The 14067-nt window shown below is 39.0% G+C and overlaps 1 protein-coding gene across 1 annotated transcript in view; it reads right to left on the reverse strand.

Moving 5' to 3' along the window:
• Positions 1–14067, reverse strand: part of CWH43 (cell wall biogenesis 43 C-terminal homolog) — a 118830-nt gene that overhangs the window by 37014 nt on the left and 67749 nt on the right. Inside the window, exons 14-15 of the mRNA XM_030917603.1 lie at positions 11282–11343; positions 2049–2204 (exon numbers count right to left, since the gene is read on the reverse strand). Coding sequence (XP_030773463.1) covers positions 2049–2204; positions 11282–11343 — 218 coding nt within the window. The remainder of the gene's footprint in view (positions 1–2048; positions 2205–11281; positions 11344–14067) is intronic.

Raw genomic sequence — 14067 nt, forward strand, 5'->3', positions numbered from 1 at the left:
CTGCAGAGGTTTCTGCTGCTTTTTGTTTAGCTGTGCCCTGTCCCCAGAGGTGGAGTCTACAGAGACAGGCAGAGACAGGCAGGCCTTCTTGAGCTGCAGTGGGCTTCACCCAGTTTGAGCTTCCCAGAGGTTTGGTTTACCTACTTAAGTCTCAGCAATGGCTGGCGCCCCTCCCCCAGCCTCACTGCTGCCTTGCAGTTAGATCTCAGACTGCTGTGCTAGCAATGAGGGAGGCTCTGTGGGCGTGGGACCCTCCTGGCCAGGTGTGATATATAATCTCCTGGTGTGCCGTTTGCTAAGACCCTTGGTAAAGTGCAGTATTAGGGTGAGAGTTACCCGATTTTCCAGGTGTTGTGTGTCTCAGTTTCTAAAGGGATTCCCTTCCCCCTTGCACCTCTCAGGTGAGGTGATGCCTCGCCCTGTTTCAGCTATTGCTGGTTGGGCTGCACCAGTTGACCAGCACCGATTGTCCCACACTGCCCAGTGAGATGAACCCGGTACCTCAGTTGAAAATGCAGAAATCACACTTCTTCTGTGTCATTCACATTGGGAGCTGGAGGCTGGAGCTGTTCCTATTCGGCCATCTTGCTCCAGATCTCCATTTCGGTCTATCAATCTTGTTGATGTTTTCAAAAAGACAGCTCCTGGATTTATTGATTTTTTGAAGATTTTTTTGTGTCTGTATCTCCTTCAGTTCTGCTCTGATCTTAGTTATTTCTTGCCTTCTGCTAGCTTTTGAATGTGTTTGCTCTTGCTTCTCCAGTTGTTTTAATTGTGATGTTAGGGTATCAATTTTAGATCTTTCCTGCTTTCTCTTGTGGGCATTCAGTGCTAAAAGTTTCCCTCTACACACTGCTTTAAATGTGTCCCAGAGATTCTGGTATGTTGTGTCTTTGTTCTCATTGGTTTCAAAGAACATCTTTATTTCTGCCTTCATTTCATTATGTACCCAGTAGTCATTCAGGAACAGGTTGTTCAGTTTCCATGTAGTTGAGGGGTTTTGAGTGAGTTTCTTAATCCTGAGTTCTAGTTTGATTGCACTGTGGTCTGAGAGACAGTTTGTTATAATTTCTGGTCTTTTACATTTGGTGAGGAGTGCTTTACTTCCAACTTTGTGGTCAATTTTTGAATAAGTGCAATGTGGTGCTGAGAAGAATGTATATTCTGTTGATTTGGGGTGGAGAGTTCTGTAGATGTCTGTTAGGTCAGCTTAGTGCAGAGCTTCATTCAATTCCTGGATATCCTCATTAACTTTCTGTCCTGTCGATCTGTCTAATGTTGATAGTGGGGTGTTAAAGTCTACAATTATTGTGTGGGAGTCTAAGTCTCTTTGTAGGTCTCTAAGGACTTGCTTTATGAATCTGGGTGCTCCTGTATTGGGTGCATATTTAGGATAGTTATCTCTTCTTGTTGAATTGATCCCTTTACCATTATGTAATGGCCTTCTTTGTCTCTTTTGATCTTTGTTGGTTTAACATCTGTTTTATCAGAGACTAGGATTGCAACAGGCAGTGGTATGTTTTAAAAGCTGTCCAGGTGAATCTAATGTGCAGCCAGAGCTGAGAATCCCATCAACCTGATGATGCTAACAGGCTTTCTCCCCACTTATTAGTTCCATCACTGACTAGCCATGTGACCCCAGTGAGGTTACTTCATGTTCTTAAGCTTAAGCTTCCTCATCTATTAAACAGAGATAATAATAAGACCAGCCAATAAGGATTAATTGAGATAACACAAAAAGCACCTAGAATAGGGTCTGGGACATAGGAGCATCCAAATACTAGCTATTGTGGGGGTGACAGTTATGATGATGGTAATGATGATGGTGTGAGCTTTTTTAACCTGAGGTTACAACATATTTCTTGATTCCAGAAAGCAAGCACCATAACTTCAACCCCAACTGGATTTTATCATATTTGTCACAGGCTCCCTTACCCTGAATAACCCTCTAGGACAAGATATAATTTTTAGCTCATTTTAAGGGAATTTGTAGGTTCCATAGAGGGATGCAGCAGCTTATAACTGAACTACAACATAAAGGAACTCACCTGGGATTAAAATGAATTTTCTTGGGAACTTTTCTGTGGTCTATGACCACTTTCTGATTGTCTCTAAAATTAGTGGGGTCTTCAGGGATCCTAAATTTTGCCATCTGAATTTCTGAATCACTCAGTTCAGCATGGGAGATTCTTGCATAACCCAACCTGTAGCAGAAACAGAAATGATTTGTAAAGGTTTTATTATTACATGGAAATCTAATGAGATCCAAGTGATACCACCTTTGTTATTAAGCCAGTTTCCCACTTCTGACTCTACTCTGAATATCGCAACTGGAATTAAGTTAAATTGTTAATCTAAATATTGGCAAAATATTGCTTTTATGATATAAATGAATAAAGAATATGTATAAAGATTTAATTAAGTAACTATTCTTAGCAACTTACTTTACTTTTATTATACTAATGAATATTCTAGCCACGCAAATTGTCTCCCATACCATCATGTTTTGAGCTAATAACAGGAATTCTTCAGAATGACAGGGGTGTTTGCCTAAATTCTTTCTTACTTTTAAAAATACAAATGCTGCATGCATATTTTCAGCCAAATTTCAAGTCTAAAATCAAATATTTTTATATATCTGAAAAAAATTCCATATCCTATTTTGGCTGAGAGCTTTCGATTCCTGGGGAAATTCAAACACTTTGTAGACATTATACAAAGAGTTCTTATTTGAGAAGCTCACGTGGAAAACAGGGGGAATCATTAACAACAAAGAATTCATTTTATTTTATTACACTGTGCTCTTCCAGAAAAAAAGACTTAGGTCAGCTTCAGTCATTCATTTATTCAATGAAGCACATATGTATATATATGGAGTGCCTACCACATGCAAGCACTGCTCTGGGTGTTGGGGAATAAGTCGTGAATAAAATGAAGACCTTGCCCTCATGGAACTTTCATTCTAGTAGGGAAGGATGCAATAAACACATATGTATGTTTACAATCAGTCAAGTAGTGATAGATAAGTAAGTATTGGGGTAAATGCAGAGTAAGAACAGGCAGTGATAAGTAGCAGAGGTTGCTATCTTATGGTGGATGGTCAGGGCATATGTTTGCAATAAAGTGACACTAGAGCAAAAATTCAATGAAGGGAGGGATCAAGCCATAGAGATCCTGGAGAAATGCTGTTTAGGGAAGGGGAACAGCAAATGCAAAGGTCCTGAGGTGGAAATATGCTTGGTGTTTTGGGGCCCAACTCCACCATGACTGGAGTGAAGTGCATAAGAGGGAACAGGCAAAGCCTTCCTCACAGGCCACTGTGAGGACCTCAGATTTCTTTTTTTGTTGTTTTATGTTTGTTTGTTTTTGAGAGTGAGATGAGAATCCATCAGAAGGGTTTGAAGCAGAGGTCTGTGACAGCTCCCAGGTAGACAATCACCTTTAGGGAAAGGATCAAAGCAGGGAGACAAGTTATGAAGCCACTGTAATAACTTAGGTAAAAGATGATGGAAGCTTGGACCTGAGTGGCAGGAGAAGAGAAGCACTTAAAACAAAGCCTATAACCACATGCCTGTAACTCCATGCAAAATAGAAACAGAAACCCAGAGCGGTACCAGCAGAGACAGCAAGTCTGCCCACCGGGAAAGGTAAGCAGAGCTGTGACTGAACATCAGATGCAACTCTGAGCTGTCAGACAGCTTAATGCATTGTCTGGGCTCAAGTCCTAAATCGGTACACTTTTGTCTAATTCTAGGTTACTGTCTTTAGTAAATCTAGGTTATTTATTCCCAACTCTAAGATCAAAGTTCTAACCCATTTAACAGACACTGTCTTCAAAGATACAAAAACAATCTTGAAACTGAGGAATCTGACAATCCAAATCTTCCATTAAAGTAGAGGATCTCCCATTATTGTCCAATAAGTATTCATTAAGCACCTACTAGGAGCACCCAAATTCATAAAGCAAGTCCTTAGAGACTTACAAAGACACTTAGACTCCCATACAATAATAATGGGAGACTTCAACACTCCACTGTCAATATTAGACAGATCAATGAGACAGAAAGTTAACAAGGATATCCAGGAATAGAACTCATCTCTGCACCAAGCGGGCCTATAGTTCTATAGACGTCTATAGTTCTATAGACGTCTGTAGAACTCTCCACCCCAAATCAACAGAATATACATTCTTCTCAGCACCACATCGCACTTATTCCAAAATTGACCACATAATTGGAAGTAAAGCACTCCTCAGCAAATGTACAAGAACAGAAATTATAACAAACTGTCTCTCAGACCACAGTGCAATCAAACTAGAACTCACGACTAAGAAACACAAGCAAAACCGCTCAACTACATGGAAACTGAACAACCTGCTCCTGAATGACTACTGGGTACATAACGAAATGAAGGCAGAAATAAAGATGTTCTTTGAGACCAATGAGAACAAAGATACAATATACCAGAATCTCTGGGACACATTTAAAGCAGTGTGTAGAGGAAAATTTATAGCACTAAATGCCCACAAGAGAAAGCTGGAAAGATCTAAAATTGACACTCTAACATCACAATTTAAGGAACTAGAGAAGAAAGAGCAAATACATTCAAAAGCTAGCAGAAGGCAAGAAATAACTAAGATCAGAGCAGAACTGAAGGAGATAGAGACATAAAAAACCCTCCAAAAAATCAATGAATCCAGGAGTTGGTTTTTTGAAAAAATCAACAAAATTGACAGACCGCTAGCAAGACTAATAAAAAAGAAAAGAGAGAAGAATCAAATAGACGCAATAAAAAATGATAAAGGGGATATCACCACCGACCCCACAGAAATACAAACTACCATCAGAGAATACTATAAACACCTCTACGCAAATCAACTAGAACATCTAGAAGAAATGGATAATTTCCTGGACACTTACACTCTTCCAAGACTAAACCAGGAAGAAGTTGAATCTCTGAATAGACCAAGAGTAGGCTCTGAAATTGAGGCAATTATTAATAGCCTAGCAACCAAAAAAAGTCCAGGACCAGATGGATTCACAGCTGAATTCTACCAGAGGTACAAGGAGGAGCTGGTATCATTCCTTCTGAAACTATTCCAATCAATAGAAAAAGAGGGAATCCTCCCTAACTCATTTTATGAGGCCAACATCATCCTGATACCAAAGCCTGACAGAGACACAACAAAAAAAGAGAATTTTAGACCAATATCCCTGATGAACATCGATGCAAAAATCCTCAATAAAATACTGGCAAACCGGATTCAGCAACACATCAAAAAGCTTATCCACCATGATCAAGTGGGCTTCATCCCTGGGATGCAAGGCTGGTTCAACATTCGCAAATCAATAAACATAATCCAGCATATAAACAGAACCAAAGACAAGAACCACATGATTATCTCAATAGATGCAGAAAACACTTTTGACAAAATTCAACAGCCCTTCATGCTAAAAACGCTCAAGAAATTCGGTATTGATGGAACGTACCTCAAAATAATAAGAGCTATTTATGACAAACCCACAGCCAATATCATACTGAATGGGCAAAAACTGGAAAAATTCCCTTTGAAAACTGGCACAAGACAGGGATGCCCTCTCTCACCACTCCTATTCAACATAGTCTTGGAAGTTCTGGCTAGGGCAATCAGGCAAGAGAAAGAAATCAAGGGTATTCAGTTAGGAAAAGAAGAAGTCAAATTGTCCCTTTTTGCAGATGACATGATTGTATATTTAGAAAACCCCATTGTCTCAGCCCAAAATTCCTTAAGCTAATAAGGAACTTCAGCAAAGTCTCAGGATACACAATTAATGTGCAAAAATCACAAGCATTCTTATACACCAGTAACAGACAAACACAGAGCCAAATCAGGAATGAACTTCCATTCACAATTGCTTCAAAGAGAATAAAATACTTAGGAATCTAACTTACAAGGGATGTAAAGGACCTCTTCAAGGAGAACTACAAACCACTGCTCAGTGAAATAAAAGAGGGCACTAACAAATGGAAGAACATACCATGCGCATGGATAGGAAGAATCAATATCGTGAAAATGGCCATACTGCCCAAGGCTATTTATAGATTCAATGCCATCCCCATCAAGCTACCAATGAGTTTTTTCACAGAATTGGAAAAAATGGCTTTAAAGTTCATATGGAACCAAAAAAGAGCCCGCATTGCCAAGACAATCCTAAATCATAAGAACAAAGCTGGAGGCATCACGCTACCTGACTTCAAACTATACTACAAGGCTACAGTAACCAAAACAGCATGGTACTGGTACCAAAACAGAGATACAGACCAATGGAACAGAACAGAGTCCTCAGAAATAATACCACACATCTACAGCCATCTGATCTTTGACAAACCTGAGAGAAACAAGAAATGGGGAAAGGATTCCCTATTTAATCAATGCTGCTGGGAAAATTGGCTAGCCATAAGTAGAAAGCTGAAACTGGATCCTTTCCTTACTCCTTATACGAAAATTGATTCAAGATGGATTAGAGACTTAAATGTTATGCCTAATACCATAAAAACCCTAGAAGAAAACCTAGGTAGTACCATTCAGGACATAGGCATGGGCAAGGACTTCATGTCTTAAAACACCAAAAGCAATGGCAGCAAAAGCCAGAATTGACAAATGGGATCTCATTAAACTAAAGAGCTTCTGCACGGCAAAAGAAACTACCATCAGAGTGAACAGGCAACCTACAGAATGGGAGAAAATTTTTGCAATCTACTCATCTGACAAAGGGCTAATATCCAGAATCTACAAAGAACTCAAACAAATTTACAAGAAAAAAACAAACAACCCCATCAAAAAGTGGGCAAACGATATGAACAGACATTTCTCAAAAGAAGACATTCATACAGCCAACAGACACATGAAAAAATGCTCATCATCACTCGCCATCAGAGAGATGCAAATCAAAACCACAATGAGATACCATCTCACACCAGTTAGAATGGCAATCATTAAAAAGTCAGGAAACAACAGGTGTTGGAGAGGATGTGGAGAAATAGGAACACTTTTACACTGTTGGTGGGATTGTAAACTAGTTCAACCATTATGGAAAACAGTATGGCAATTCCTCAAGGATCTAGAACTAGATGTACCATATGACCCAGCCATCCCACTACTGGGTATATACCCAAAGGATTATAAGTCATGCTGCTATAAAGACACATGCACACACATGTTTATTGCGGCACTATTCACAATAACAAAGACTTGGAATCAACCCAAATGTCCATCTGTGACAGACTGGATTAAGAAAATGTGGCACATATACACCATGGAATATTATGCAGCCATAAAAAAGGATGAGTTTGTGTCCTTTGTAGGGACATGGATGCAGCTGGAAACCATCATTCTTAGCAAACTATCACAAGAAGAGAAAACCAAACACCGCATGTTCTCACTCATAGGTGGGAACTGAACAATGACATCACTTGGACTCGGGAAAGGGAACATCACACATTCGGGGCCTATCATGGGGAGGGGTGAGGGGGGAGGGATTGCATTGGGAGTTATACCTGATATAAATGACGTATTGATGGGTGCTGACGAGTTGATGGGTTCAGCACACCAACATGGCACAAGTATACATATGTAACAAACCTGCACGTTATGCACTTGTACCCTAGAACTTAAAGTATAATAAATAAATAAATAAATAAATAAATAAATAAATAAATAAATATATGGAATCATTAAAAAAAAAGCACCTACTACCTACTACATGTAGGGCATTGAACTTGGTGATTGAGATTAAAGCTTACAAAATTAGTGTTGTGGAGAGAAACTGAAAAACCCTAGTTCCTAACTTCATTAATATGGGAATTTTTAAAATCATCTTCCTATTTTGTGTTCCCCCCCAAATTCATTTGTTGAAGCTCTAACCCCCAGTGTGGCTGTATTTGGAGATGGGTCTTCCTAGGAAATATTAACGTGAAATGAGGTCATGAGTGGGGAGGCCTGATCCTACAGGATAAATGACTTTATAAGAAGAGACACCAGAGAGCTCACTCTCTCTCTACAGGCACAACCCAAGGAAAGGCCATGAGGGCACATGGCAAGAAGACAGTTATCTGCAACCCAAGGGGACAGTCCTCACCAGACACCAACTCTGCTGGCACCTTAATCTTGGTCTTAGAATCTACAGAACTGAAAGAAAATTAATTTCTGTTGTTTAGACCATCCAGTCTATGGTATTTTGTTATGTCACAGAGTATTAAATTCATAATAAATAAATATATATTATATATGATATATTTTTATATATACTTTATATATATATATACTCTGCCATCCCATTCTCCTAAGGAGAGGTAATAAAGGTTTCAGAGCCCAACAATGAGCTATTATGGGCACCAGTTACTATAAATACCACTGTTCCTTGGTTCCCAACATTTTTTACAACTTGGAATTATACCTATTTCAGCCTATATGAAAAGTCATTTTCTAGAATTTCTGATATCTCATTTAAACAACTGCTTTAACAAATATTTAAACAGAAAGTGTTTTCAATCTTAGATATAAAATACTATACAAAACTCACCCTTCAGCACCTTCAGTCCTACCGTAACACTTTGGAAACACCAAATTATAGTCAAGCTATCTGTTCCACAGCTATTTGGGCATGTGATGTGCCTTTCAGACTTTCTGAGTTAGTGGCATAACCGAAACAATCTTAGCATCTCAAGGGCCTCCTTTGCCCACCTCAGTAAGCATATAGCTCCATGGAGTTGTCCAAGAACCAGTAAAGGTCACTATTTTACTAAGTAATGTCCAAAGAGCTTACTAAGGATTCACAGATCCTTACAAGATTTGTTCTCTTCCCTGCCTGCCCACACACTCTCTCCTTCCCTCCTCGCTGCCCCTCACCCCATTCCAACCCAACCCTTTCCAGCCACACTAGCCTCACTTTTCCTCAAACACATGCAGCACTCCTGCATTGGGGTCTTTGCACTAGCTCAGCCCTCTACCAGGAAGTATCTTCTGCCAGGTGACCAAATGGCTCCCTCTTTGCAATCTTGGTTGAAATGTCATCTTCTCAGTAAGACCTACCCAGCTCCCTACTTACAATCGCACCCCACCTCTATATGCTGGAAGCTCCTTCCCCTGCTTCGTTTTTCCCACCACCCTCGTCATCTTCTAAAATAGATCATCCAGGAATTATTTACCATGATTTTTGTCCATCCTCCCTCCACCAGCATAGGGATCCTTCTCTGTTTTGTTTACAGCTTTATCCCTATTGCCTGGCATCCATTCTGCTAGATCAATACTTGTTGAATGGCAAATGGGGTCTAGAGCAAGAGAAACTAACAATTTGCTTTCACTGGACTGTAACTCATAACCGAACAAGCCATATCCCCACTGGGAGAGGAGTTGACTCCATGATTCTATACCATCCCAGAAAGCAACTATTTTCTCTCATAAATGTAGGCCACAGATCTTAGAAGATAAGGTTATTTAAAGAGTGATCCATTAATGTCAGCCCCTATCTTCAGGCAGGCGATGCCAAGATGCCTTTGGGTGATGAACTGCTCTATATGGAGAAGAGACTAAGGGTCAGAGAAGTCTGTCCTAAGAGCCCACACCAAGGCTCCTCACATTGTCCCCAGGATGGCAGTTAGGGGGCTCAAATCAAATATCTCCAGACACATTCCGTCCTAACAGGAGAACCCTTGAGTGTTTCAGGGAAGGTCTCCAGCATATTCCCTCTGTGGAAGAAGTTTGTATGTAGAGGAACCTCTGAATCGACCCACTGTATACATCATCTACCACCACCTGCCATACTCACATCACTTCTGTCACTCTACTCCAGCCACACTGGCCTCCTTGATCTTACCCCCACAATGTCCAGCATCCTCCTCTCAAACTTTCCCTGCCTCCCCTGCCTGAAGTGCTCTTCCTCAGGGTATATACACAGGTGGGGTCCCTCCTTCCACTTGAGGTGCTGCCCAGAAGTCACTCCATCATACCCTGCCCACTCTTTATGACAGCCACCCCCAGCACACCCTACCTTCTCACCTGGATTTATTATTTTTCTTTCATCATGCATATCTCCACCTGTCATAGCCTGTCATTTCTTATCTGCTTATTTTATGTCTCCTTCCATTGCAATGTAAGTTCTATGACAGTCAAGGATTTTGGTTTTTTCCTATTGTATCCCCACTCCTGAGAACAATACCCAGCACATAAAGAGGATTTAGTAAATACTTGTTGGATAAATGAATGAATGAATGAATGAATGAATGAATGAATGGTTAGTCCCTCTTTTTTGGTATTAAAATGCTCCTTGCTTTATTGGTACAAATACTGCCTTCAAAACTGATTCGTACGGTTACATATTTGAATTTTAAAGTCTCAGCTGTATTATTTTGGATCACATATGTATGTATACAGTCATGTGTCACTTAACGACAAGAATACATTCTAAGAAATGTGTCATAGGCGATTTCACCATTGTGTGGACACCATAGAGCACACTTATACCAGCCTGGATGGTATAGCCTACTACACACCTAAGCTATATGGTATGGCCTATTGCTCCTAGGCTACAAACCTGTACTACATGTGACTGTACTGAATATTGTAGACAACTGTAACACCATGGTATTTGTGTATCTAAACATAGAAAAGGTACAGTAAAAGTATGATATTATATCTTATCAACTACCATTGTAGATGTGGTCTGTTGTTGACTGAAGATATCATTAAGCAGCACATGACTGTATGTATCCAAATGTATATTATCCAAGTATATCATACACACACATATGCATGTATATGGTATACTTAGGTTATATTTTTATGTGGAATGATTTTTTTTAATATAATTTACCTAGAGATCTCACTACAGTATAGTAATGGCCCCATCAAATTAGTTAACTTACCCAGGATTATTGATCAGAAGCTGGCAAGGCTGGAACTCAAGCCCAGGACTTTCTCATCCAATGGTCCATGATGTTTCCACTAAACCATACATTCAAAAATGGTGCCATTCCTCACATGTGTTGACAGTTACATATTCACCTTGCTTAATAGCCTACACAGTATCCTCTTACACAATTAAGCTTAATTTGCTAAGCTATTTCTACTTTTGTAAATTATGAGACTATGCCTTGAAAAAGATGTTAAACTGTATAGTCATCTCAATGTTTATAAAAAGCAACAAAAATTAATTGCTTCCATAAAGTTGTTCTTCCTTCTCAGATAGACCCAAAAGATTGCAGCAATAATAGATTAAAAACAAAATCAAACCCCTGTGCTCACCTGATCAGTCCTCGATACATAATGTATTCACACCATCTGTCATGATCAGTGCTGTCGATATCCTAATAAAGAGCAGAGAGGAGAATGTTTAAAGCATAAAAAATAAAGCTCTATTCCACATTGCCAAAAAATGTGTTACCTACATGATAAATCTCTCTTTGTACATGCTGTTTTCTCTTCCTGGCTCCTATTGATCTTTTTTGGTCCAAATTATTTGCTCATTCTACATATATTTATTGAGCACCTGCTATGTGCCCATCTAGCTTCTGTACTACATGCTGAGAAAACAAAGAGGAAGGAGGTCTGGAGATTGACTTAGGTAAATCAGCGATTACAACATAGACCCTGGCTCCTGGCAGCTTTCCAAGCCTCTCATCCCCAACAGCACTGACCGCACCTTCATTGGTCATCCTGTACAGTACTTTACACACACTAGCTACGCCATCATGCCAGGTATCTGTTTCTATGTCTCCATCCTCCCACTCCTGCACAGAGGGACTCAATCACTTTTGGCCACCTGGCACTTAGCATAAAACCTGGTGTTGAGCAGGTGCTCCATCTGTGTTTGTTAAATTGAATCATGGAAATAAGAACATTTAGGGAGCAATCATGAGTCTTTTTGATGTTGAGAGCTTGAGACCAGGGTTATTATTCATCAAAGAAAGAGAACAGAAATATATTCTTTTCTATCATGTGTTGGGAAACTATAAATATGAGGCATTTATTCTGAAGAAAGAAAGCTCCATTTTCTTCTTTTTAAATGCCTTATATATAAAAAATATACCTGACTTTTCACCACTTCTGAATTTTACTGTTAACATTTAATTAAAAACACATTTTTAAATCACTAAAAGAATATATCACCATTTATTATATAATTATTTTTTTCTTAAGCTTAGTGGTAGACACATGGATGTCTATTAATCAACCTTTATTGTTGTTTAGAGTACACACATGCATATACCTTTTGTATACATAAAAATTATCATACATTTTAAAAATTAAATTTAAAATGTTGATGAAGAAAATAAAGAAGCACTGTTCTGGTTTGTCTTGGGAAAATAGAAAACTTTAGCTGTAGTATGAGGAATAATAAACTATAAATCTATTTAACTATCATTTTGTTTATTCAATTTGTTAAAGATGCTGTAAGTCTTGCAAAAAAATAAAAAATAAAGATGCTGTAAAGTTTTAAGATTGCAGGATTTAAATACTCATTTCTTTTTTTTTTATTTATTTTATTTTATTTTATTTTATTTTATTTTATTTTATTTTTTTATTATACTTTAAGTTCTAGGGTACATGTGCATAACGTGCAGGTTTGTTACATATGTATACTTATGCCATGTTGGTGTGCTGCACCCATCAACTCGTCAGCACCCATCAATTCATCATTTATATCTTGTATAACTCCCCAATGCAAGCTAAATACTCATTTCTTTAAGAGAAAGATCTGTTCATCCAAGCATTAATGATTAAAACTCTTCTCCACATTAATAAACTTCCTCCTAAAAAGAGCAATATAAGAATCCACTGCGAATTTTGACACAGCTTTTGACCATGACAGTGGAAACCAAGAGAGGATTAGATGAAAATCAAATCAAATTCTTCTTAACACCATGTATATCCTTCACACACACATGCACATGCACACACACACAATGTAAGAATGCCCTTATTAGGATGCAATTTTTACTTAGACTTGCCAAATTTCATCTTGTCTAATATTCCTTTGTGATTTATAGACCATATACTTACACATTTCTCTTATTTTATTTTTGACATACAGCCAGACACACATAATATATGTCATGTAAGTCTGAGGGCTTTACAGACGTTATCTTCTATTTCATCCTCAAACAACCCTATGATTCCACAGATATAGCTCTCACCACTTTTCAGATGTGGAACTTGAGGCCCAGAAAGGCTAAGCAACTTGCCCCAAAGTCACACAGCTGGTAAATGCAGCATCATCTAGGCTAATAAATAATGACAGACCATGAGAAGAGAGAGAGGTCCAGCACCAGGGCCCAGACACATGTGTGGGGCTATCTTAGACCCTCCTGCCATAAGTAAGCCATTAGCTGACTACACAGGAGAACCCAGGCAAGAACAGAAAACCACCCAGTCAACCCAAAGAATCATGAGAACATTCACTTGTTACAGTTTTAAGTCACTATGTTTTGAGGTGGTTTGTTACATAGTGATAAACAACTGATACAGTCTCTGTGAGTACACACTTTCCAGGTTTTCCTCTTCTGAACTCTCCTTACTCCCTTTCCTGAAATAATCTGTCTTCTCTTCCTTCATCTCCACCCCCATGATGGCCACATTCAATGTGGCTTCATCGGGGCTTTATTTGGTCTTCCTTTTGCACTTCTCTAATTCTAGCAGTCTAATTTGCACTTCTCTAATTACTAGCAATATCACCCACTTCCACGGCTTCAACGCTTCCCTACATGGTGGCCACCCCTTAATCTATAACTCTAGTTCTCACTGTCCTTCTGAATTCCAGATCTGTATATGCACCTACCTATTGGACATCTCCATTAATGTTCCACAGATGCCTCAAACTCAGCCCAAAGCTGAACTTATCTTCTTTGTAAAACGTTTCTTCCTTTTGTATTCTCTATAAAAATGAATGTCAGTATCATAATCCCTCTGACCAGAGTCAGAAATCAAGGATCCATCTGTGGCTCCAAGCATAAGTCATACAAGGCAATATAGGCTTTTTATTTTTCTCTTGGGACACTCACTGTTGGAAGCCAGCTGCAAGGAAGAGAGCA

Source organism: Rhinopithecus roxellana, chromosome 2 (assembly GCF_007565055.1).
Source record: "Rhinopithecus roxellana isolate Shanxi Qingling chromosome 2, ASM756505v1, whole genome shotgun sequence".
NCBI lineage: Eukaryota > Metazoa > Chordata > Mammalia > Primates > Cercopithecidae > Rhinopithecus > Rhinopithecus roxellana.